This window comes from Phyllobates terribilis, unplaced genomic scaffold (assembly GCF_046119375.1).
Source record: "Phyllobates terribilis strain yellow unplaced genomic scaffold, ASM4611937v1 Scaffold_2__4_contigs__length_985480577, whole genome shotgun sequence".
Taxonomy (NCBI): Eukaryota; Metazoa; Chordata; class Amphibia; order Anura; family Dendrobatidae; genus Phyllobates; species Phyllobates terribilis.
The window spans coordinates 943,204,534-943,228,124 of record NW_027362762.1 but is presented as its reverse complement, the minus strand read 5'-3'; the positions used below and the strand labels follow the sequence as shown (position 1 = coordinate 943,228,124).

The 23,591-nt window shown below is 42.6% G+C and overlaps 1 protein-coding gene across 4 annotated transcripts in view; it reads right to left on the bottom strand.

The window, feature by feature from the left end:
- Window positions 1-22,953, bottom strand: part of LOC141238648 (interferon-induced GTP-binding protein Mx-like) — a 53,979-nt gene extending 31,026 nt beyond the window's left edge. The window contains exons 1-6 of one of the 4 annotated variants that reach the window (XM_073668467.1): window positions 22,846-22,953; window positions 11,490-11,560; window positions 11,361-11,395; window positions 3,417-3,531; window positions 2,717-2,766; window positions 771-966 (exon numbers count right to left, since the gene is read on the bottom strand). In XM_073668467.1, coding sequence (XP_073524568.1) covers window positions 771-966; window positions 2,717-2,766; window positions 3,417-3,531; window positions 11,361-11,395; window positions 11,490-11,547 — 454 coding nt within the window. In that variant the 5' untranslated portion in view covers window positions 11,548-11,560; window positions 22,846-22,953. Of the gene's footprint in view, window positions 1-770; window positions 967-2,716; window positions 2,767-3,416; window positions 3,532-7,648; window positions 8,307-11,360; window positions 11,396-11,489; window positions 11,561-17,774; window positions 17,827-22,845 lie in introns of those variants that run through there. The other 3 variants (XM_073668468.1, XM_073668469.1, XM_073668470.1) reach the window with 3 other exon arrangements.
- Between the last annotated feature and the right edge of the window lie 638 nt (window positions 22,954-23,591).

The following is a 23,591-nucleotide window of genomic DNA, read 5'->3' as shown; positions in this document are numbered from 1 at the left end:
CCTCCATTACCCTAAATCACCAGGGAAGCTGACGTTACACCCTCCACTACACTAGTCCAAACGGAAAATTAACCCTCCACTACCCTAGACCACCAGGAAACTGGCATTAATCCCATTTATACCCTAGACCACCAGGGAGGCCAGTGTTACACATTGTCCAACCCAAAACAATGGGGAATTTGGTGTTACTACACCATTACCCTAGACAACCAGAAAGATAGCGTTAGTCATACTTATATGCTAGGCCCCTAGGGAAGCTGATGTTACCTCTGCAATACCCTACACCACCAGAAAGCTGGCATTAATCTTTCCTATACCCTAGAAACGACCAATGAAGCTGGTGATATCCCCCCACTAATCCAAACCAGCAGGAAAGCCTCCACTGCCCTAGACCATCTGGAAACTGTTGTTACCCCTCCATTATCCTAGACCACCAGGGAACCTGCCATTATCACCTCAATTAAGGGTATGTTCATAACTTTGGTTGTACTTCAATGTAATGTATTTAACTTAAAGGGCACTTGGCTTTGAAACAATAAGAAATACTGCCATTGACCATGAAAGCTGGAATTATTCCTTCGATTACACCAGATCACAAGGGAACTGGACATTAACCATTTCCCTACCCAAGACCATCAGAGGGGGCTAGAAATAACCACTTTAATGATGTTGATCTGCATGGAAGCTGGCATTAACTTTTTCATCACTCTAGACCATCAGGGAACACACAGAAAGCTGGAAAACTCTAAGACAGACAGAAAATTTCTCACCGGTGCCTCTAGGAAGTGTGACTCCAGACAAAGCCTCCAGGACTGAGCTTTTACCAGAACTCTGATCACCAATGACTGCAATCGCTGGTAACGCCAGATCCTTCTCCACTCCAAACGACCGAAGTGAGTCAATGAGGTCAATACACGGGCGGATATTCTCTTGGAATTGCTTGTCCATAAGTGTAACTGTCTCAGGCTTTACAAAAAAAAAATAGACTCCATATATAATATATGATAGATAAAAAGATAGATAATATATAGATAAATAGATAGATATAAAAAAAAATGCCTCTCCATTGGGGAGATATTAGCAATCAAAGTATTTGCCACCTAATAAGTTAACAAAAGTTAAGTCCAAGTAGGTATCAGACAGTTTTCAGTGGGGGCGTGTTCTTCTTCTCCCTCTATGATGCTGACCAATCATAAGCAGGCAGCAACACAGGAGAAAAAGAACAAATACAATTAGGGCGCTTCCATTTTGTAATCCGTCTGCCTTGCAGATTAACACATTTTGTAATTTCATAATGAAGCCTTTTATAGACACCTCTATACCAAATTTTTTATTTATGTATTTTTTTTTTATCTTGAAATTAGGAAAAGGGGGATGATTCAAATAAATTATGCTTATTATTGCTTAATATTTTTAAAAAGGTTTTTTTTTTTTGTTACATTTCATTTTAGTTTTTTCAGTCCCACTAAGGGATATGATCCTGCGATCACTTCATCCCTTGTACTTATATACTGCAATACTTTGGGTTGGTCTTCACAGGTGTACCAAGATGGCAGCGAAGGAGCCTTTCAGATCATGTCAAAGTGCAGCTGATGGGTAGGCAATAAGAAACCATTCAAGTAATGATGATGTCTGTAAAATTAATGGTGCTATATAACAGTGTGAAATAAATAAAATAAATACAGCTGCCAATGATTGATAGCGACATCTGTAAGAGGCCAGTGCTGGCTGTATTACACAGTTGGCACCCACCTTGTATAAAGTCCGTTTCATGGAGCACACACACCCTGTTTATGACGTAAATGAATGTCAAGGTTTCAGGGAAGGATTAATATAATAAAATATTTATACATTATTATTGTGTTGTCTATTAACTTTTCCCCTTAGGCCCGCTTTCCTGTAGATTGCTGATATATAAATATAAGCATAAGACGCTATCAGAGGTAAAATATCTTTACATTTCCTACTTGTCCAGTGCCTGTAGATGGCCTCTGTATTACATATGAATTCTTATTAAGGTTTTAAATCTGACCTACCACTTGTCATAAATATGTATTTTTTGTTTCATGGTGTAAATGCCGCTGTTCTCCTGAATCCGGCGTTGTTTCTCTTTTGTTCCTGCGCCTCTCCATTCCTTAGATATGGCCCCTTCTTCCCTGTATGTAATTTTTTGTCTAGTTATCCAAGTGGGCGTTAACATCACTCCTTTTTTGTCTGCATCTTCTTGAGCTCCACACCCAGATGGATAAAATGACTAAATTTAGATACAGGGAAGAAAGGGCCATAACTCAGGAACGGAGAGGAGTAGGAACAAAAGAGAAACAACGCCGGATTCAGGAGAAAAGCGGCTTTTACAGCAGGCAAAAAAAATAGATATTTTTGCGGCAAGTGATAGATCTGCTTTCATACTCTCACTGGACTCAGTTGTTTCCTTTGGTGAACATCTGTAAAGCCACAGTATTTGAAAGCCAAAACCAGGAGTGGAACAAGGAAAAGTATAATAGAAACACGTCACCACTTCTGTATTTTTTACCCGCCCCTGGTTTTGGCTTACAAATACTGATGTCAAATACTGACCAAATACTGATAGTGTGAATGTGGCTTAATAAAAAAAAAAAAAAATCAGTGCAAGCAAGTATCTGGAAGAACACCATGCCATATGGTGGCACATGGGAGGCAAAATGGATATGCAAGTGCTAACATGAGTGATACTTACCGTATTATCTTGGTCTGGATAATACTGGGGTGAAACGGGAGAACCAAAGCCTAGAATATATGAAAGAAAATATTTCTTAAACCTATCTACTCTACCTTCGGTTATAGGTTGTGTACACGTGTTTTTTTGTTCTGCAATTTTTGCAAAAAAAAAATAAGAAAACAACAAAACTGCAACAAGTCAACCCACCAGTTACCCCTTCATGCCCACCTTGCATCATAATAGTACGTTGCGGTTTGCGGGTAATTTTCACAAAGCGCCGCTGGTACAGCAGCTTTGCCCATGAAATGACTTGCAGATGCCTGCAGTGTTATAAGTCTGGAGATTGATCAGATCCCAAAATGTTAACCCCATAGATGCCACAGTCAATTCTGACTGCAATAGTTTTACAGTACATATAGACTCTTTCAGTTTACCGGCGACCTCCACAATGGGATTGTGGCCCAACAAAGTTACTTGGGTCTGCCATGTTAGGAAGGCTGTCACTATATTAATGAATGGCATAGTGTGCCGCGATACAAAAGAGTATTACTATAACAGCATGTGAAAAAAAATATTTGTGCCGTTAAAGGTTTTTTTTCGTAACATTAGGATAGGTGATAATCTCTGGGACCCTCATGATTCCGAGAAAGTGGTTCTGAAAGAATAGCGCCCAGTGTAAGGGGCTGCACTATCAGACATATCAATCTGCAGACCACACCTTGTAGAAACGCTGCATTCCTCCCATCTGCGTACATGTTTTCTGGGGATCCTTGCATATGAGCCGGCGCTGCTACTAAAGGAAGATGATCTGCTGGATACAGAGGAGAGGGTCCCTGCGGCAAGAGAGTCAAGAAAAGAAAACATGATACAAGCGCAATATGGTCCCATAATATGGGCATAACATGGATTTTGTGATTGTTTGGATTCTGCTTGAACTATGGTCCGTCATTGTAGACATACATGACGGCATGATCTGACTACGCCGGGGCTGATTGTAGTCTGTCACCATGGAGACATGTAGTCGTTTTGCTTTGCCAGGGGCAGCTGCAACAGGTGAAAGTTCTATGAGGGCGCAAGCTTTCACCCCCATTGCTGTTTTATTTCTTATGCCATAAATGCCCACCAGGAAACCTTTTAACTAGATGGATAAAGCAGCCAGCAAATAAGTCAATGCTCAAGGTTCCTTTGCGGCGAATATGAGAGATAAAAGAGCTATCAATGTGATGGAGCAATAGTTGTCATACTGAGTCGCTGCCTATACAGAGCGGAGAAGACCAATATCAAACTTCTCGACTGATGCGCTCTGCATAGGCAGCAACTGAGATGACAAAGTCTGCACTGTGCACTCCCACAGATCCCCTTCCCGCTCTTGTAATTTTATGAGAGGAGATACATAGCACTGATTGAGGTGCTGTCCTAAATTTTAAAAAAAGTATCCCCTATAAAAAAATATATATATTTTAAAAGAAGCAATAACTAAAGATGGGAGACTTGAATTCTACTTCAATCTTGCAATAATACGTATCCTTCAGAATACTGATTTTATTGTAATTCACTCCACATGAATACAGAAAAATGGCAGCCAGGTGGCTCGTCATTTTGGTGAACCCTAAAGGGCCACAAAAAAAGTAATTAATACCTCAATAGGCACTAGTCTGGCTGCCCATACTGCTGACTGATCGCCATCCAGTCTCCCGAGCATCCTCTTTCATGCCGTCATGCATCGTATCTCCGGTCTCCATTGTCTCCACTTTAGGCTGCGGCCAGAGCTCGGAGGCCACAACGTACATTGTAACATTATGCTGTTACGATCTGTGCCGCATCGGCATGGTATGTCCGAGCCTGGTCGCAGCCGGAAGTTCTAGTCTAGTGTGAAGACACAGTAGATGCGTTGCGCAACAGTGGAAAGAAGAGACGCGGAGAACCAGACTTCAGGCAGTGAGCCGCGTGGACAGCCAGACAGATGAGCGGTGATGAGTTCATACACCACGTTTATTATGCGTTGGGGTCTGGAGAGAACCATAGAAGAAAATAAGGAACGTTCAATTTCCAACTTTAGGTTGTTACATCCTTTATCTAACCCTAAATAGAGTTCAGACAAGGTTAGGATCAGGACTATGGTTAAGCTTAGGACTAGGCTTAGAGCAATGACTAAGATTAAGGTTAGGGTTAGGGTGAGAACAAGGGTTAGGGTGAGAACAAGGGTTAAGCTTAGAACTTGGGTTCGGACTAGTGATGAGCGAGTATGTTCTGTTAACCCTTTTGGCAAGCATGTTCGGGTGCTCGCCTAGTATCTTCAGCGTGTTCGGGTGTTACGTTTTAGTCACTCCTTGCTCATGATTCGCGGCTGTTTGACAGCTTTAATACATGTGAGGAATGCCTATTTGGTGATGTGCATCTCTGTAATGAGGAGGGGTTTTGACTAATGACATCAACACCCTATATAAGGTGTGCTTAATTATTAGGCAACTTCCTTTCCTTTGGCAAAATGGGTCAGAAGAGAGATTTGTGAGATGTCTTGCAGAGGGATGCAGCAGTCTTGAAATTTCCAAACTTTTGAAGCGTGATCACTGAACAATCAAGCGTTTCATGGCAAATATCCAACAGGGTCGCAAGAAGCGTGTTGGCTAAAAAAGGCGCAAAGTAACTGCCCATGAATTGAGGAAAATTAAGCGCGAAGCGGCCAACATGCCATTCGCCACCAGTTTTGCCATATTTAAGAGCTGCAACGTTACTGGAGTATCAAAAAGCACAAGGTGTGCGATACTCAGGGACATGGCCAAGGTAAGGAAGGCTGAAAATCGACCACCTTTGAACAAGAAACATAAGATAAAACGTCAAGAATGGGCCAAGAAATATCTTAAGACTGATTTTTCAAAGGTTTTATGGACTGATGAAATGAGAGTGACTCTTGATGGGCCGGATGGATGGGCCAGAGGCTGGATCAGTAAAGGGCAGAGAGCTCCACTCCGACTCAGATGCCAGCAAGGTGGAGGTTGGGTACTGGTATGGGATGGTATCATCAAAGATGAACTTGTGCGACCTTTTCGGGTTGAGGATGGAGTAAAGCTCAACTCCCAGACCTACTGCCAGTTTCTGGAAGACAACTTCTTCAAGCAGTGGTACAGAAAGAAGTCGGTATCGTTCAAGAAAAACATGATTTTCATGCAGGACAATGCTCCATCACATGCATCCAACTACTCCACAGCGTGGCTGGCCAGTAAAGGTCTAAAAGAAAAAATAATGACATGGCCCCCTTGTTCACCTGATCTGAACCCCATAGAGAACCTGTGGTCCATCATAAAATGTAAGATCTACAGGGAGGGAAAACAGTACACCTCTGGGAACAGTGTCTGGGAGGCTGTGGTGGTTGCTGCACGCAATGTTGATCAAAAACAGATCAAGCAACTGACAGAATCTATGATGGAGGCAGCTGAGTGTCATCATAATGAAAGGTGGCTTTACTGATCAATAATTTTTTTGGTTTTGGTTTTTGCATGTCAGAAATGTTTATTTCTAAAGTTTGTGCCCTGATGTTGGTTTACCTGGTGAAAATAAACAAGTGAGATGGGATTATATTTGGTTTTTATTAAGTTGCCTAATAATTCTGCACAGTAATAGTTACCTGCACAAACAGATATCCTCCTAAGATAGCCAAATCGAAAAAAAAAAAAACACTCCAACTTCCAAAAATATTAAGCTTGGATATTTATGAGTCTTTTGGGTTGATTGAGAACATAGTTGTTGTTCAATAATAAAAATAATCCTCTAAAATACAACTTGCCTAATAATTCTGCACACGGTGTATAGCGTGCTCGGGCTTTCAGTTTTCGTCGCGCCGTGAACATGATTTGCGACTGTTTGACAGGTTTAATACATGCGCGGAATGCTGGAGGAACAGGCATTCCTCACATGTATTAAACCTGTCAAACAGTCGCAAATCATGTTCACGGCACGAGGAAAATTTAAAGGCCAAGCACGCTATAAATACTCGGTGCTCAGCCGAGCATACTCGGCGAAAGGGTTAACAAAACATACTCGCTCATCACTAATGACTAGTGTTAGAGTTAAGGGTAGGGTTAGAGTTTGGACAAGGGTTAAGGTTAGAACTTGGGTTATGACTAGTTTTAGACTTAAGGATAGGGTTTGGACAAGGGTTAAGGGCGAACTTGGGTTAGGACTAGGGTTAGGGTTAGAATAATAAATAATTACATAAAAAAGCACAAAAATATAATAAAATAAGACAGTAAAAAATGCTAGGATATATAGGTGTATTGTTAAAATTATGTTGTATTTCATCATAAAGCAAAAAATGACTAAGGATTCAAAGGGCAAACTATAATTACATCAGTATTTCCTTAAAATAAAATACTTGGGAAATAAAGGTTTTCACAACTGGACTGGGAGAATAGACTCAGAGTGGTAGCACAGTTTAGGGGGTTACAAAACACACCACTATGTAAAATAAATGTGTTTAATCTATAAAAACTGGAGAAACAATTTGTGGTAAAATCGTTTGGTATCTTTGATATGAAGTACATTAGAGGTGGTTTTGGGGGGACCAACATACTGGACATACTGGAAAGGAATAATTGAATAAACAACTATTCACAGGGGGAGTTTGATACGCACCCGAGAGGTTATCAAATCAGGTGTGATTCTTGGGAAACAGCTATGCTCTTAAACACCGCTATACACTAACACACAAGGGGTTACGGTGTAAAATTTACATAGTATAACAATACGGCGAGAGCTGCCGCAGCCGGAGGACTTTGAGATGGCAGATTATCAGGAAACCTTCAGGCAAAGAGCAGTCAGAGAAGCATAATAATCAGGTCATAAAGCAGGAAAACCACCAAAAACTGATCATCTTTTTCCATTTTTCTTTAATAGCAAAGGCCCACAAACTGAAACGACTGGAAACATCGGGCTTGTAGATCATATTGCAACCTGGTTCTAGGCGGCAGCCATGTGAGTGGACCGTCTCTTCCATGTCCGTGTGCATGTGCACCATTATTCCTGAGTCTGATATCTACACCGTCCCTTCTGATACACTTGGTGCCATACCGCTCCCTTGAACCTTTTCTATCAGGAAGCCAGACCAGTTCTTACAATGTCCTTTTTATGCACGGCCAAACTGTTGAACAGGGAGTAACAGGTTATGCATTCTTCATCGCTCTTCATACAATACACTCGCTCCTTTCCCAGAGTTACAGTTAGCATTTTATTTCCGGCAACACGTATGGCAAAGGAAGGGGGAGAAGTTTGGAATGAATGCATTATCCTAGGTGTAGGGTCATACGGGTCCAGGTGTGTCGCCATGAGCCTGACACCCCGTTTCCTCGCCTATATCAGTCCCAGGGGCCGCTCATAGAGTCATTGCTCCTCTTATCACTACTCATAGCAGGGCGCTACCTTGTCCCAAGGTCCCCCTCTCATTGGACAATACGATTCCCGGACTAGTAAGCCTTTGTCTTGCAGGGGTTTCCACTTGCCTGTGATGACCTCCCGCCTCTGTAACTAGTTCCTCTTAATGCTGAGCCTTGTAGTTCCACCACTCGTCTCCCTGTGCTCTCCCTTTCACCTCCTCTCCAACACTGACTACTTACTTCCTATATCCCTCTAGTCCCACCTAGAAATGCGCCTCCCTCCAGGGGCCGGCCTTGCAATTAACCCTGCAGGAACCTGACACAGACCACAGCTATATGGATAAATAATTTTTTATAATAAATCAGAAACACAAAAAAACATAACTTTTTCATACACTGCCACGACATCTTCATAAGGAGGACATGACTCCTTGTCCTGGCAAAATAGCAGGGAAGAGGGAGAGGGAAGAAATATCAGCTCACCCGTTAGTAGACAGCTGGAGGCTCTGTGTTAGAGGTGATCCGACAGCGGAATAGCCTTGGTTCCAGGCAATCACTTGGAATATAGAACAAGGAAAAGGAGAGCAGCAGGTATCCAGCGGATCTTCATTAAAATATAGCTTTTATTGAAAACATATAGAAGCAGCCATGTCACAAGGACAACACACGGAGTACTAATCCACAGAGCATGGTCGTCCCAACGCGTTTCAGCTAGGTGTTAGCCTTAATCATGGGATAAATTCACTGTGAAGCATAGTAGTATATATAACTGAACATACAAAGGTAACTCCACCTAGACACAGGTGGTAAATAACTAATTAGTGAATAGGAGTAAATTTAAAAGTGACATGCTCATATAACAGAATACATGTTAAAAGTAACGATATTATACCATCACAGCAAATAACAAATCTAAGAAAAGTGTATATATAGATCATGAAACCAACAAATAACAAAAGAGAGAAAATATAAGAGAAATATCCTGTGTGGGGAAAAAAAAAAAAAAAAGTTTTCTTCTTTCTTTCTTTCTTTCTTTTTTCTCCCTCCCCTCTTCTTTGGGAAATCAATTGTTTAGTTTCTACTAGATCATTATTTATACCAGATAGGGATTAGTTTAAATAACTTTTTTATGGGAGACAATTGTTTATATTCTATAAATTTGATGAATTAACTTGCAAATATATGAGAATTTATTTGGTAAGAAGAATATATTTCCATCTCGATAAGTTATTATTCAATATTCTTAGTCATTATAAATATAAAGAGACTCAAAAGATAGATTTCCAACCGATTAATTTTGTGTATTATAGTATTAAATCTTATCTGATGTTCAGACCTTACAGTATTCTGGTAACTGATCTAAAAATCCAAGAAAGGATTCTCTATTGAGAATTTTCCCTTTATGTTCCCCTCCTCTAAATTGTTAATATATTATCTCTATGTAAAATAAAACTAAAATGTTGTGCTTTTCTGGACATAGACGCATGAAATGCAGCGTGTGTGAACACAGCCATAGGAACCTTTTAATGTTGGCCAGGTATCTGAGATATAATTATTTCCTGATAGAGAAAGGCTGGGGGAGAAAATTACTCTAGGAGTAGTTACCTCTACAATTTGTAGCCCCCAGGTAACTACTCTATTAAAAGGTTCCTATGGCTGTGTTCACACACGCTGCATTTCATGCGTCTATGTCCAGAAAAGCACAACATTTTAGTTTTATTTTACATAGAGATAATATATTAACAATTTAGAGGAGGGGAACTTAAAGGGAAAATTCTCAATAGAGAATCCTTTTGGATTTTTAGATCAGTTACCAGAATACCGCAAGGTCTGAATATCAGACAAGATTTAATACTACAATACACATAATTCAATGGGTTGGAAATCTATCTCTAGAATTTGTAGCCCCCAGGTAACTACTCCTGGAGCAATTTTGTCCCCCAGTCTTTCTCTATTAGGAAATAATTATATCTCAGATACCTGGCCAACATTAAGAGGTTCCTATGGATGTGTTCACACACGCTGCATTTTATGTGTCTATGTCCAGAAAAGCACAACATTTCAGTCATATTTCACATAGAGATAATATATCAACCATTTAGGGGAGGGGAACATAAAGGGAAAATTCTCAATAGAGAATCCTTTCTTGGATTTTTAGATCAGTTACCACAATACTGTAAGGTCTGAACATCAGATAAGATTTAATACTATAATACACAAAATTAATCAGTTGGAAATCTATCTTTTGAGTCTCTTTATATTTATAATGACTAAGAATATTGAATAATAACTTATCGAGATGGAAAGATATTCTTCTTACCAAATAAATTCTCATATATTTGCAAGTTAATTCATCAAATTTATAGAATATAAACAATTGTCTCCCATAAAAAAGTTATTTAAACTAATCCCTATCTGGTATAAATAACGATCTAGTAGAAACTAAACAATTGGTTTCCCAAAGAAGGGAAGAAAAAAGAAAGAAAGAAAGAAGAAAACTTTTTTTTTTTCCCACACAGGATATTTCTCTTATATTTTTTCTCTCTTTTTATTTCTTTGTTTCATGATCTATATATACACTTTTCTTAGATTTGTTTTGCTGTGATGGTATAATATCGTTACTTTTAACATGTATTCTGTTATATGAGCATGTCACTTTTAAATTTACTCCTATTCACTAATTAGTTATTTACCACCTGTGCCTAGGTGGAGCGACCTCTGTATGTTCAGTTATATATACTACTATGCTTCACAGTGAATTTATACCATGATTAAGGCTAACACCTAGCTGAAACGCGTTGGGACGACCATGCTCTGTGGATTAGTACTCCGTGTGTTGTCGTTGTGACATGGCTGCTTTTATAGGTTTTCAATAAAAGCTATATTTTAATGAAGATCCGCTGGATACCTGGTGCTCTCCTTTTCCTTGTTTCATGACTCCTTGTCCACCCTCTTACAAAATGTAGCCTTTTTTTAGGCACAGAATACTGACAAAGCTGTAACATCTAAAAAGACGACAAAGAAAATGACAATTCTATGTTCCAGCATGACTTTGTCTCTGTGCACAAAGCCAGGACCATAAAGAAAAGGAGTCCCGACCTCAACCTTATTCCACAACTTGGGTATAAGTATTAAACCCAAAATGAGCGCCAAGACTTTCTCAGCCAGCCTCAGGGTCCACCAAAGGTTCTTTTGGCTGAATGGGCAAAAAATTTGCTCATATAGACGTGCTGGTTGGGTGTCCACATACTGTGCTCTTTAAAAATGTTTTTGTCATATAATTTTTCACTTACCATGTTGTTCGGCTGCAAAGGAAGATTTGAAAACTCTGAAAAAATGAACAATGTAGACACAAGAATATTATAAGTGAGAATAAACATCATGTATATGAACTTTAATATAAGGAGAATCTCTATATCTACCTTGATTAAAACCCGGTTTGGCAAAATTCGGCATTTTCTTCTGCATTTTCTTTGCCATAAATGGTGGATACCTGAGGTGATGAAACAAAAGAAATTTTTAATGGTGGTCCATACTTTCCCTTACTTATGCACTAATAGGTCATATTCAATGGATAAAAGATGGTTTCCAGTTGGGAAACCTAAAATAAGCTTACCCTGAGAATTAGAGTTAGTGAGAATTGATAGGCAGGACCCGATCCATCAGCCCCAGATATTAGGCAGCTGGGCAGGAGCCTTGAGAACTGCCTTCTACCTGACGGCATTTGCGGCCCTTCTTTTGATTAGCTGATCTGGGGCAACGTCTTGTAGACAACCTATGGCCGAAAGCCTACAAGATATCAGTGTCCCTGGTCATCACTGCATTAAGCTGCCTGTGCTGGTCCACTATGTGTGAAGAGGACTTGCCTGCTGTGGTCCTCGGGGGATCAGGTATAGGTGAGTATAAGCTTTATTTTTAAGTGTGAGGGGGGGGGGGGCATAAGGATTGCATCCTTATTTTTACATCTGGCAGGGAAAACTTATTGCTATTTTAGAGGCACTTGAAAATTATTACTTTAGGTGGCTACTCGTAGAGGATTGTTCATAGCTATTCATAATTTAAGGGGTGGTTAGGAGGCATTGATACTTTAAAGGAACACTTAGTGGGCATCATTATGTTAAAGGGGCACTCGGTCAATAAAGAAGGTACATAGGGGGGCACAATTAACGTCTTGGGGCATGAAGGGGGCATTATTAGGATACACTCATGGGGCCTTAATACTTTCTAAGGAGCACAAAGAGACATTTGTACTCTCAATGAGTGCATAGAGAGGTAATTATTACTGTCTATAGGGTCCAGGGGAACTAATACTTTGTGAGAGAGCAAGGGAGACACTAATAGTGTTTGGGGGGAGACTGAGAAGATCGCTATTGCTGTGTGGTGTACTATGACCGACTGTTTGGCCCTATTGTTTTTAGGTGGCACAGTCTGCAGGGGAAGGAGGGGGGCAATTATAGTGATGGCACTATTTTTTAAGTATTGCAGCCACGGGGTCACACAGCCGGTGCAGGAATAGGGGAAGGTGAGAAGTTAATATGTCTTTGATGCAAACTCTGCAGATGAATCGGAGCTGGAAGAAGTTGTCGTGGAGGTCTGGGCAAGCTAGAAAAGAAGTGAAAAGTAAACTACTCCATCAAAAAGTCAGAAAGAATGGCCACTGCAAGTCACTGTCTATAACTGTACTGTAATCATTCCTTTGGTATCATGGGTAATACAGGTCTTTGTACGGCAAGTTTTGTTCCGTAATAGTATTATTTATTCACTATGTAGCGGTAATGGTGTGGCGATATTATTGGTAATAATGGTCTTTGTAGGCACATAACAGTGTTATATAGAATTGAGCAAAAAGATTTGCAGGACCATGGTGCAGGGACCACATTGGTAGTTTGTGACCTCCAGACCAGAGCCTTGCGGACCTCCTCTTATCTGCCGGCATCCTCTTCTGACTGGTTGGCCCAGCTCAACATCATCAGGGCTTCATGCCACGACAATGAGGTCGTGTCAGGCCTTCTACTCAGAAGAGGCGCTTATGAGGGGTCTGGTTGTCATATACTACCTGTGTAGCCTCTGGACCAGGATCTTGCTAATTTTTTTGTTCATCTCTAGCGTGTTATAACAACTATTTACAGAAATATATATTTTTTAAGTGGGGGGGGACATATAAGACGATATATCCTTTGGACATGTGCCACTGATATTTTAAGACTCTTGCGAGGTCCCTGTTGGACAGATATAAAAGATGAGAATACCCCTTTAATGGCTTTTATTTTAAAGGATTTTCCAGAACCTAAATACTAGTGACCTGTCCTTATAGTTCTTCGGAGTCTGATCTCCTGTACCTCCTCTGATCAGCAGAATGAAGAGGTAATTTTTCCAACTCACACCATGCCCCTCATTGTTGACACTAGGGCTCATTTGTTCTGCTGAGTACTGCAGCTTAGACCCCTTTAAGTGAATAGGACTAAGATGTAGTACTAGGCACAGCCACACTCAGAAGTGGACTATAATGAGGGCAACCTGTGCTGCCGCCCGAGGCCTGGGGTTCCTGTTGGGACAATGAGCTGATTGTCCCTATCATAATCTGTAGCGCCGCTGACGCGGCGAGCTTTTCAGTGCTGGTTCCCATTGGCCACCCATGATGCGATCATAGGGTACCTATGATTTACCAGTTACAGCTGGGTTATTATTTTTATATTTTGATAATCAGACTTTTCTGGACCCGGCGATACCATAAGTGTATTTTTTTATTATCTTTATTTTAATGGGGTATAAGTGAGGGTGATTTGAACTTTTATGCTTTTTTTCATATTTTTAAACTTTTTTTTTAAAACTTTTTACTGTATTTATTAGTCCCCTTAGGGGATTTTAACCTGCAATCATCCGATCATTTGTACTATATACAGCAACACCACAGTATTGCTGTATATAGTAAAAATCACTGCCTCCTTTGAAGCCCTGCCACAGGTTGATTTCAAGGGATCTCCATGATTACAGGCACGAGGCAGAGGCGTGCACAGATATCATGGGGCCCCATGGCAGAAGTTCTAATTGGGTCCCACCCCCCACTCCCCCCCCCAAAAAAAAAATGATAGTAATTGTCGGGGTCACAGAGGAGCATATCTGACAACTTTCCAGCCTTTACATAGTAATTTTCCTCCTGCTGAAGTCCTAGATTCCTATTTCATTGCCCCCATAAAAGTACCTCCCACCACACACACACAGTATGATACTCCCATGGTGAATTCCTCCACATACACAGTATGTGGAGAAATTAAACACTACTATACTCCACTTCAACTCCCAAGGCAAAGTATGGTGACCCCAACACAGTATGATTCCCCAACTGTGACCCCCACACAGCTCTCCATGCACTATAATGGGTCTACATACAGTATAATGGCCTGCACTAGCCCTCCAAACAGTATAATGGCCCCTACACAGTATGAAGTACCCCACACAAACCTTCACACTGTATAATTGCTTGCATACAGTATAATGGACACCCACATATTATAATGGCACCACAAAGCCTTCCATATAGTATAATGCGCCCCCCATAACCCTTTATATAGTATAATGCACCCCCATGATCCTCCATAGAATATAATACACCCTCCATGGTCCTTCACATAACAAAATGCTCTCCCCATGGTCCTTCATACAATATAATCCGCCCCATGGTCCTCCATGCAGTATAATGCACCCCTATGGTCCTCCATACAATATAATGCACCCCCCATAGTCCTCCATACAATATAATGCACTCCCATGGTCCTCCATACAATATAGTGCACACCCAATGGCCCTCTATACAATATAATGCACCACCATGATCCTCCATACAGTATGATTCACCCCCATGGTTCACCACATAATATGCACCCACATGGTCCTCCACACAATATAATGCACCCAAATGGTCCTCCACACAATATAATGCACCCCCATGGTCCTCCATACAGTATCATGCACCCCCATGATCCTCCATACAATATAATTCACCCCCATGGTCCTCCATACAATATAATGCACACCCCATGGCCCTCTATACAATATAATGCACCCCCATGATCCTCCATACAGTATAATTCACCCCTGTGGTTCTCCACACAATATAATGCACCCACATGGTCCTCCACACATTATAATGCACCCCCGTGGTTCTCCATACAGTATAATGCACCCCCATGATCCGCCATACAGTATAATGCATCCATATGGTCCTCCATACAGTATTATGCACTCCCTTTAGTCCTCCATACAATATAATGCACACCCCATGGCCCTCTATACAATATAATGCACCCCCATGATTCTCCATACAGTAAAATTCACCCCTGTGGTCCTCCACACAATGTAATGCACCCCCATGGTTCTCCATACAGTATAATGCACCCCCATGATCCTCCATACAGTATAATGCACCCCTATGGTCCTCCATACAGTATTATGCACCCCCATGGTCTTCCATACAGTATAATGCACCACCATGATCCCCAACACAAAATAATGCATCCACATGGTCCTCCATACAGTATTATGCACCTCCATGGTCCTCCACACAATTTAATGCGCCCCCCCATGGTCATCCATACAGTATTATGCACCCCCATGGTCCTCCATAGAGTATAATACATCCCCATGGTCCTCCATACAGTATTATGCACCTCCATGGTCCTCCACACAATTTAATGCGCCCCCCCATGGTCATCCATACAGTATTAAGCACCCTCATGGTTCTCCATAGAGTATAATACATCCTCATGGTCCTCCATACAATATAATGCACCCCATGGTCCCCATACAGTATAATACACCCCTATAGTACTCCATACAGTATAATGCACTCCCATGATTCTTCATACAGTATAATGCACCTCCATGATCCTCCATACAGTATAATGCACTCCCCCCATGGTCCTCCACACAATATAATGCACCTCCCATGGTCCTCCACACAATATAATGCACCCCATTGTCCTCCATACAATATAATGCACCCCCACTGTCCTCCATACAGTATAATACACACCCATTGTCCTTCATACATCATAATGCACCCCCATGGTCCCCCATACAGTATAATGCACCCCCATGATCCTCCATACAGTATAATACATCTCCATGGTCCTCCATACACCATAATGCACCCCCATGGTCCCCCATACAATATACTGCACTCCCATGGTCCTCCATACAGTATAATGCACCCCCATGGTCCTCCATACAGTATAATGCACCCCCATGGTCCTCCATACAGCATAATGCAACCCCATGGTCCCCCATACAGTATAATGCCCTCCCCATTGTCCTTCATACAGTATAATGCACTCCCATGGTCATCCATGCCGTATAATGCACCGTCATGATCCTCTATACAGTATAATGCTTCCCCATGATCCTCCACACAATGTGATGCACCCCCCATACTTTATTATGGCCACCGGTCACTGATTTTAAAAATAAATAAATACAGTACTCACGTCTCCTGGTTCTACCTGATGCTCCAGTCTCCTCAGCGTGCGGTAAGAAGCGCCAGACATCGCAGAGCAGCAGGCACCCAGTAATAACGTCATCGCGCCCATTGCTCTGACACATCAGACGTCAAGGAAGAATGATGGGGGTGGAAGCGACTGCTGACACTCCATCATCATTGCTCACACTGGACCCCTCCTCTGGCCATCAGCGTGAACAATGATGATGGAGAAGGGAGCGTCAGCAGACGCTTCCACCCCCATCATTCTGTGTGGACGGCCAGGCAGTGCGGGGGGCTGACGGGCGGAGGCAGAGCCCGGTGCAGGGAGGGTCTGGTGAGGGCCCCCCCAGCTCACGGGCCCCATAGCAGTGGCGTGGCCTAGGGCCATTGGCGGTATGCCAGTGGCATGAGGGTCTGTAACCCATAGCAACCCCATGATCCTCCATACAGTATAACCTACCCCTATGGTCCTCCATACAGTATTATGCACCCCCATGGTCTTCCATGCAGTATAATGCACCACCATAGTCCTCCACACAATATAATGCACCTCCGATGGTCCTCCACACAATATAATGCACCCCCATTGTCCTCCATACAATATAATGCACCCCCATTGTCCTCCATACAGTATAATACACCCCCATGGTCCTCCATACAGCATAATGCACCCCCATGGTCCCCATGCAGTAAATGCATCCCCATTGTCCTCCATACAGCATAATGCACCCCCATTGTCCTCCATACAGTATAATGCACCCCCTGATCCTCCATACAGTATAATACACCCCCATGGTCCTCCATACAGCATAATGCACCCCCATACAATATAATGCACTCCCATGATCCTCCATACAGTATAATGCACCCCCATGATCCTCCATACAGTATAATGCACCCCCATGGTCCTCCATACAGCATAATGCAACCGCATGGTCCCCTATACAGTATAATGCAACCCCCATTGCCCTTCATACAGTATAATGCACTCCCATGGTCATCCATGCCGTATAATGCACCGTCATGATCTTCTATACAGTATAATGCACCCCCATGGTCCTCCATGCAGTATAATGCACCCCCATGGTCCTCCACACAATTTAATGTACCCCCATGGTCCTCCATACAGTATAATGTTCCCCCATGATCCTCCACACAATATAATGCACCCCCCATACTGTATTATGGCCACCGGTCACTGATTTAAAAAATAAATAAACACAGTACTCACCTCTCCTGGTTCTACCTGATGCTCCAGTCTCCTTAGCATGTGGTGTGAAGCGCCAGACATCTCAGAGCAGCAGGCACCCAGTAATAAGGTCATCACGCCCATTAGTCTGACACATCAGAGGTTGAGGAAGAATGATGGGGGTGGAAGCGTCTGCTGACACACCATCATCATTGCTCACACTGGACCCCTCCTCTGGCCATCAGCGTGAGCAATGAAGATGGAGAAGGGAGCGTCAGCAGACGCTTCCACCCCCATCATTCTGTGTGGGGCGGCCAGGCAGTGCGGGGGGCTGACGGGCGGAGGCAGAGCCCAGTGCAGGGAGGGTCTGGTGAGGGCCCCCCCAGCTCACGGGCCCCATAGCAGTGGCGTGGCCTAGGGCCATTGGTGGTACGCCAGTGGCATGAAGGTCTCTAACGCTTAGCAACCCCATGATCCTCCATACAGTATAACCTACCCCTATGGTCCTCCATACAGTATTATGCACCCCCATGGTCTTCCATGCAGTATAATGCACCACCATAGTCCTCCACACAATATAATGCACCTCCGATGGTCCTCCACACAATATAATGCACCCCCATTGTCCTCCATACAATATAATGCACCCCCATTGTCCTCCATACAGTATAATACACCCCCATGGTCCTCCATACAGCATAATGCACCCCCATGGTCCCCATGCAGTAAATGCATCCCCATTGTCCTCCATACAGCATAATGCACCCCCATTGTCCTCCATACAGTATAATGCACCCCCTGATCCTCCATACAGTATAATACACCCCCATGGTCCTCCATACAGCATAATGCACCCCTATACAATATAATGCACTCCCATGATCCTCCATACAGTATAATGCACCCCCATGATCCTCCATACAGTATAATGCACCCCCATGGTCCTCCATACAGCATAATGCAACCGCATGGTCCCCTATACAGTATAATGCAACCCCCATTGTCCTTCATACAGTATAATGCACTCCCATGGTCATCCATGCCATATAATGCACCGTCATGATCTTCTATACAGTATAATGCACCCCCATGGTCCTCCATGCAGTATAATGCACCCCCATGGTCCTCCACACAATTTAATGTACCCCCATGGTCCTCCATACAGTATAATGTTCCCCCATGATCCTCCACACAATATAATGCACCCCCCATACTGTATTATGGCCACCGGTCACTGATTTAAAAAATAAATAAACACAATACTCACCTCTCCTGGTTCTACCTGATGCTCCAGTCTCCTTAGCGTGTGGTGTGAAGCGCCAGACATCTCAGAGCAGCAGGCACCCAGTAATAAGGTCATCACGCCCATTAGTCTGACACATCAGAGGTTGAGGAAGAATGATGGGGGTGGAAGCGTCTGCTGACACACCATCATCATTGCTCACACTGGACCCCTCCTCTGGCCATCAGCGTGAGCAATGAAGATGGAGAAGGGAGTGTCAGCAGACGCTTCCATCCCCATCATTCTGTGTGGGGCGGCCAGGCAGTGCGGGGGGCTGACGGGCGGAGGCAGAGCCCAGTGCAGGGAGGGTCTGGTGAGGGCCCCCCCAGCTCACGGGCCCCATAGCAGTGGCGTGGCCTAGGGCCATTGGTGGTACGCCAGTGGCATGAAGGTCTCTAACCCTTAGCAACCCCATGATCCTCCATACAGTATAATGTACCCCTATGGTCCTCCATACAGTATTATGCATAGCGTTACAGGAGTGCCGATGGGCCCTCATGCCGCCGTGCTGTTAATGATGCGGCGCCACTCGCGGCTGTTAGAGGCAGGTCCTGGCTATAACACAGCCATTATCTGTCGTGTATAGGGCGAGCTCACCCCGTAACCTCGCGCCATACACCCCCTACCGACTTGCACTGTACAAGTACAACGAATTTCATCAAGAAGTTAAAAGTCTGATCTATCAAAATCTAAAATTAATTCACACATACGGTAAACGTCGAAAAGAGGAAAAAAAATCAAAAAGCCAGAATTGTGTGTTTTTTCAGTCACCACACCCTCATAAAAAACTATCAAAGCATCATATCTTTCCCAAATTGGTATCAATAAAACCACGCAAAATAACAAACCCTCATGCAGCTCGATTAATGAAAAAGCAAAAATGGAATATGGTGACACACAAACATATTTTACAAATTTCTAAAAAAAATGTCACTACCTATATAGAAAAAAAAATCTACCCAAATTCATATTGCTGGTTTATTTCTACTATACAATGAACATGATAAAAACAAAACCCCCCAAAAAAACAATGATGGAATTGCTTTATTTCTTTCACCATTTCGACCCACTTGTATTTTTTTCCCCGTTTTTCAGTATATTATCCGGTAAAATAAATGGTGCCAATCAAAACTACAACTCGACATGTCCTGGTAGGGCTAAGTTGCCTGAAAAATAAAAAAGTAATGGAAGAAGGGAATAAGAAAAAAAAATGAGGCAAAGGGTTAATGTTGATCCTAATACAATGGGGATTGCACCCCATACATAAGCGTCCGTCTGTGTGTGTATGTGTGTGTGTGTGTGTGTGTGTGTAAGGGAGTGGAAAGCAGATGATGTAATTAATCAATGTTCTGCAGGACTCACTGCTGAATGCCGCCATCTACTGGTTGAACCGAGCAGGCAGGAACTAAAAGATAGGGAAAGTATTCCCGGGGAAGAGATTGAAGACGACACCAGGTCAGGTGAGAGTTGTGTTGCATTTACTAAATATGAAAGGCCTGGCCAGTCGTCGAAAAGGGGGCAGTTGGCGCCAGAACCTGTACCAGGCAGGTTGTGTGGCCACGAAGTGGGCTTACAGCCACCATCGCCACAGAAGGGTCTGAGAGCGGTCAGATTCCGGAGAACGCCTGAGCTAAGAAGAAGATCCTTGACCTGTGCTGAGAAGACCCTGACCTGCGCCAGTACAAGGCCGTGACCCATGCCAGAAGAAGACTGTGACCAGAGCCGAACGAGGCCGGAGCAGAGGTCCATTCCTGTGGGCCGTTACTTCTAACATAGTCGTATGGTACAGGGTAGGGCCGTACTTCAGGGAACGAAGACGGCCAGTGTGACGAGCATATTGTGCATCAAGTGTCTCACATATCTAGGACTTGCTGCCTAGCGGGAAATACCAGTGACACCTGTAAGGCCAATGTGACGATCAGAGGCGCTTAAAGAGAATATGACGGTGATGGGCCTAGTAGTGAGAGTGTTGACCATTAAGCTGAAACCTAAAAGCTAAGAATTACTCATCAACTTTCGTTTAACTGCTAGAGAATAAGAACAGTGTATATAAATAGGACGTTGATTAGATATCGTATTTAGTCGCATCGCTGTGTTCTGATAGTGTCATAATACACAATAGTGACCCTGTTACTGTTAGATGCGATGTAATGCTTACTTGCACAGTGGCATGTAAAAGTTTGGACACCTCTGGTCAAAATTACTGGTATTGTGAACAATTAAGCAAGTTGAAGATGACAAGATCTCTAAAAGGCCTAAAGGTAAAGATGACACATTTCCTTTGTATTTTAGGCAAAACAATATATATATTGCAATTTTTTTTTCATTTTAAAAATAACAAAAAGGAAAATGGGCGGATGCAATACTTTGGGCACCTTTGGAGATTTGTGTGCTCAGATAACTTTGTCCAATGTTTCAGACCTTAATTAGCCTGTTAGGTTTATGGCTCGTTCACTATAATCGTTAGGAAAGGCCAGGTGATGCAAATTTCCCAACTTTATAAAAACCCAGCCTCCTCTAAAAACCCAAAAAACAGCAGCCACGGGTTCTTCTGAGCAGCTGCCTAGCACTGTGAAAATGAAAATGGTGGAGGACCACAAAGTAGGAGAAGGTCATAAGAAGACCACAAAGCGTTTTCAAGTTACCCTTTCCTCAGTTCGAAATTTAATTAAGAAATGGCAGTTAACAGGAACAGGGGAGATCAAGCTAAGGACTGGAAGACCAACTAAAATTTCAGTGAGAGCTGCTAGTCGGATTGCTAGAGAGGCAAATTAGAACCCTGGCTTGACTGCAAATGACCTTCAGAAAGATTTAGCAGACTCTGGAGTTGTGGTACATTGTTCTACTGCAGAAATATGACCTTCATGGAAGAGTCATCAGAAGAAAACCTCTCCTGCGTCCTCACCATAAAATTCAGCTCCAGAAGTATGCAAAAGAACATCTAAACACCATGATCAAAGGTATGTGTGGAGAAAAAAAGTCACAGAATTTCAGGAAAAGAACATCTAGCCAACCATTAAGCATGGGGGTGGATTGTTCTTTGAGGTTGCGTTGTAGCCAATGGCACGGGGAACATTTCACGGGTAAAGGGAAGATTGGATTCAATGAAAGTTCAACAAATTCTTGATGCAAACATAACACCATCTGTAAAAAACTGAAGCTGAAAAGAGGATGGCTTCTACAAATGGATAATGATCCTAAACACACGTCAAAATCCACAATGGACAACCTCAAAAGGTGCAAGCTGAAGGTTTTACAATGTCCCTCACAGTCTCCTAATCTGAAAATCATTGACAATCTGCAAAATAGCAGTGCATGCAAGACGACCCAGGAATCTCACAGAACTGGAGGAATTCTTCAAGGAAGAAAGAATAAAAATCCCTCAACAAGAATTGAAAGACTCTTGTCTGGCTACAAAAAGCGTTTACAAGCTGTGATACTTTCAAAATGGGGCGCTACTAGGTACTAACCATGCAGTTGCCCCTTTTGTATCGACCCATTTTCCTTTTTGTAATTTTTAAAATGTAAATGATGAAAATATATCTATTTGTTTGCCTAAAATACAAAGGAAATGTATCATCTTTAGGCCTTTTAGAGATCATTCATTTCATCTTCAACTTGCTTAACTGTTCACACTAACTGTAATTTTGATAAGGGGTGTCACTGTATATGTATATACTTACAAATAGATTTTCCTTCTGTGTTAGTCAAATAAATAGCGTTTGTTAAGTACTGCTGTCTCCTCATTGTCTGCGCTGTTGTATCCAAGTAACCTGTTTACATGTCCATACTTACATCTCTCCTGTATAGATAGGATTTCGGCGGTCTCACCTGTTGGGCGTGCAGAGCTCACGTCTGGGAGGCTCCAGCAGTAGAAGCAGCAACACAGAATGAAGCACTTTCCTGTCCGGCAGGACTGGAGACTGCAGATGGGAGGGAGGATTTAATCTTTTCAGGAAAACAAAACTGAAACTTACGTTGTAGGGAAAAGAATGCCGGCCCAGCCTGCAGGTTTCTGCATCATCGTCGAGCTAAATAACTCTGCTGGGCGTTGTGGTTGTTCTACAGTGACAACACTACAGAACCTCTTTTTGCAATCTGTCTACATATCACAACCACTGATCTTTATAGCTGATGTGTCTCCTATCAAATCTATTATTGATTGTTCGGTCTATTAGTGCACATGAAAATAAGCAATTTTGTAATATATTTTATCACAGAAATCTGCTTTTCTCCTCTTGGGCTGATGAGTCACTCTCAATTCAGGGGTAAAATCTGTAAAATCCATATTCAGTGAAGATGGATTTTCCCATTACTGAGATAGGAGATGAGAGTTGGTGAGGAAGATGCTAGAGGAACACACAAACATTCTATGGAGAGGAGGAGCTAGAGGAACACACAGACATTCTATGGAGAGGAGGAGCTAGAGGAACACACAGACATTCTATGGAGAGGAGGAGCTAGAGGAACACATACATTCTATGGAGGGGAGGAGCTAGAGGAACACACAGACATTCTATGGAGAGGAGGAGCTAGAGGAACACACAGACATTCTATGGAGGAGAGGATCTAGAGGA